A 3,729-nucleotide genomic window follows, 5' to 3' on the forward strand; every position below is an offset into this window, starting at 1 on the left:
GAAAGATTTCCCTGTCTATCGCGGGGGGGGTGGACTAGATGATCTTTAAAGATCCTTCTGACTGAAACCATTCAATGACTCTGTGATTCTAAACCTAATATTCATCATTAGCTTTGAAAAAATGAAATACAGCAGAAGAGCCTAGAATACGGAGTTTTCTCAAATACACATGTGGAAAATGATGTGAAAATTGTCCCTGCAGGCATAACAGATGGATTTATGCAATTGGAAATGTGCCTCCAAATGGTCAGTGGTTTCACCTTTCTCTGTTTATGCTTGGTTATTCACAGGCTGATGCCGGCACTGTTGAAGACTTTAAAAAGTAAGAAGGAACTGGTCTCCAATGAGATTTACTTGCTGAGTGCCGTCACTGCTCTGCTGAAGGTTGCAGAAACATTACCACACTTCCTTAGTCCTTATCTTTTGGATTGCTTGCTGCAGGTGAGCCATTTGACTCCTACCAGATATATAATGGGGGACAGAATCTGCACGGTTCCTAGAAGAAGCTACAGAGATTACTTTTTTCCACGATCTCGTCAAATGTGTATCTAACAGCTCTAGTCAGGGTAACTTTGACCCCCTGCCGCTGACATGCACATTTTTTCAGTGCTTGTCTTCTGAAGACAGCGGAGCTCTACACAAGAATCCTCACGTAAGGAGCAAACAGCAAAATTCCCGTCAGACACTTGCAACAGACAACTACTGTAAAATAAATTCTTGAGTTGTTTTAAGTATGCCTAACTTTTGTTGGATTTCCTGATAGGTTGTCCGCTTGGAAAAGATTGCGGTCGAGTTTGGTCCTTCTTCCCAGATAAGCTTACGCGTAACATCACTGAAAACTATCCTAGCCACGAGGCTTGCTCCTCGAATACTCTTGCCTGCAGTTACAAAGTGTTACAGTGAGGTGGCAAATACCCGGAAGGTAAGGGGTTTTTTTCATTCTTTTGCATCGTGATGAAAGAAAGAAACAAACAAACAAGCACTACAAAATTTGGTTCAACTGTTCCAGTTGTGTCCCCTCCCAACCTCTTGCCCACCACCAGCTTACTCACTGGGGCAGCAGAGTGAGAAACAAAGAAAGTCTTAACATTATGCAACTACTGGTGTGTTATCAGCGTTGTTTTGGTCACAGATCTAAAACACAGCACCATATGATCTGCCATGAAGAAAATTAACTCCATCCCAGCCAAACCTAGCACAGTCTTTACGTTATCTCTGTTTTCTTTTGTACCACAGTGGTGATTCAGGAAAGTTAGACCTGGGAGAAATGCACGAGTTTAATGTCCTTAGCACATTAGATGATAAATGCTTGAGAGATCAGCCCATTCATAAAGGCCTTGATTTATCTGCTGGGAATACAAGTTGAGTCATAATTTTCATCTAGGGCTTTGCTCCTGTCTCATAGATGCGAACCTTTCAGCCTTAACTGGTATCTCCAGGATTGGAGAGGGGAGACAAAATCTTTTCAGGAATCCTACGAACTTAAGCCCCCCAAAAGTACAGGATGAAGTTTTATTTATTGAGTATTTTAATGAGTAAATGTGTGAAGTGCAAAAATCCAGTTCCCTTGTTATGTTTGTCGGTTACTGTCAGTATCACAGTTGCCTTTGCATTGCTTTGATTTTGTTTTGGCAGAACTGCCTGGGTCCCCTTATGAACATTTTGAAGGAGCACATTGTTGGTATGGAGAAGGAGCACCTGATCTCCCATCAGTCTGAGCTGACGGCATTTTTCATGAAAGCCCTGGACTTCCGAACAGAGCATGCTGAGGTGCCTTGTTCAGGGGGATGAACAGCAGCAAATAAACCTCTACATGCTAATCCTATCAGTTGTTTAAAAAATATTAGTAGTTTCCGTTGCTCTCAAATTCTGGGTATCAAATATTCTGTTCTGGAATTGTTCTTGGGGTAGAAAACATTACAGTTAGGTATTTAGTCTGAAACAGACAAAATTAAAACGTGCTTTGAAACCTCAAATTTTTCCACTTCAAACTTGGAATTATGTTTTCTAATATTTCTAGGATGATTTAGAGGAAGTTGGTAAGACAGAGGCTTGCATTATTGATTGTCTAATAAGTATGGTTATGAAACTTTCCGAGGCTTCCTTCAGACCCCTCTTCTTCAAGGTAAGACGTTTAAATATAATTTACCTGCATCAGCATATTTGTATTTTTCGGTGCACAGACACAGGGAAGAGCTAATCTGCCTTTCACTTTCAGCTCTTTGATTGGTCCAAAACAGAGTCTACCTTAAAAGACAGACTGCTGACATTCCACCGAATAGCAGATCGCATTGCAGACAAGCTCAAGGGTCTCTTCACCCTATTTGCTGGGCATTTAGTGAAGCCATTTGCTGACACACTGAACCAGGTCAACATTTCTAAAACTGGTAGGTTTTCAGTTACTATCTACAGAGACGATTGGCAGGCTAACTCTTAATTGCTTGAAAGAGGTTAATTATAATTGCTGAAAGTTTAGTCTTACAGGATGTACTTCACAGCACATACCTCTCATTTCTCTCTTTCTTCTTTCTCTCATAAATAAGGCATCTTTCTTATTCTGATGGAACCAAAGGACATTTTTCATCCATGGGCTCTGGGCTGCCAGTACAAAGTTGAGACTACATGAAAATATTCAATGTCAGTCCCAGTGAGTTCCATGAGAATGAAATTGTGTGGAAAGAGGTTGACTTGTTTCTGTTTGGGTTTTTTTCTTTTTCTTTTTTTTTTTTTTCATTCATTGACTTCGCCTATATGCTACCTAGTGTGTTCAGACTCCTCTCTTTTTTTGGCAAAAGTAGGTATTACTTTTTTGTATGGGAAACTATTTGCTCATCCCATTTGTAGTGGCCTGAAGAAATTATCCATATCCACAGGTATTGCCAAGCACTTTTTCTATAGCCTGTGGCTATTCTCTTTTATCCTCAGCTGACTGTGAATGGCAGTGGCAGACCTGCTAGGGCATTAGCTAAAAGCCAGATAACATGTTGCATCCACTTTATTGTTCCGAGTGATGAGTATGTAATTGCTATATAGTGCATCCTTTAGCTATATTCACAAACTAACAATGTTTCTATCTTGTGGGGAAGTTTTGTATTTTCTTTTTTTTTTTTTTTGATGTTTTTTTTTCTTCTTGATTGATATGTAGATGAAGCTTTCTTTGACTCCGACAATAGCACAGAAAAGAGCTGTCTACTGTTGCAGTTCACCATGGACTGTCTGCACAAACTCTTCCTATTTGACACCCAGAAGTTCCTGAGCAAGGAAAGAGCAGAAACCTTGATGATGCCTCTGGTCGATCAGGTATTGACAAACACAAAAAACCCCAATTCATAGCTGGCTGAATTTCCCCCCTGCCCCACCATCTGAGAGATTATTTATTTTTTTTTAACTATCAGGCCTCAATCCCCTCCCTTAACAAAAAGAGAGGAATTAATTCATTGTCTTTGGCCTACAGACAGTATTAACTGCTTTGCCTCTGAGGCTCCAAATTATTAATTTTTTTATCCTCCTCCTAAATGTCTTCATTCTGTAAGGTTCACGCATGTTGTTGAGCTCTTGCAGACCAGTGCACTTCCACTGATGCTCTTTGACGTAACTCTCAAGTACCTGAAAGCCAAAGCTAGAAGTGTGTTTTGGCTGGGTTTATCTGAGCCTGAATCTATTTGACAAGCTTTTTACTTCCACAGCTAGAAAATACACTTGGAGGAGATGAGAAATTACAGGAAAGAG

The 3,729-nt window shown here is 40.3% G+C and overlaps 1 protein-coding gene across 1 annotated transcript in view; it reads left to right on the top strand.

Moving 5' to 3' along the window:
• HEATR1 (HEAT repeat containing 1) overlaps window positions 1–3,729 on the top strand; it is a 39,057-nt gene that overhangs the window by 33,724 nt on the left and 1,604 nt on the right. The window contains exons 36-42 of the mRNA XM_009885927.1: window positions 291–441; window positions 764–922; window positions 1,636–1,770; window positions 2,021–2,125; window positions 2,219–2,387; window positions 3,146–3,300; window positions 3,687–3,729. The exon at window positions 3,687–3,729 is cut by the window's right edge and continues 107 nt beyond it. Coding sequence (XP_009884229.1) covers window positions 291–441; window positions 764–922; window positions 1,636–1,770; window positions 2,021–2,125; window positions 2,219–2,387; window positions 3,146–3,300; window positions 3,687–3,729 — 917 coding nt within the window. The remainder of the gene's footprint in view (window positions 1–290; window positions 442–763; window positions 923–1,635; window positions 1,771–2,020; window positions 2,126–2,218; window positions 2,388–3,145; window positions 3,301–3,686) is intronic.

This window comes from Charadrius vociferus, unplaced genomic scaffold (assembly GCF_000708025.1).
Source record: "Charadrius vociferus isolate BGI_N301 unplaced genomic scaffold, ASM70802v2 scaffold435, whole genome shotgun sequence".
Classification (NCBI taxonomy): Eukaryota; Metazoa; Chordata; class Aves; order Charadriiformes; family Charadriidae; genus Charadrius; species Charadrius vociferus.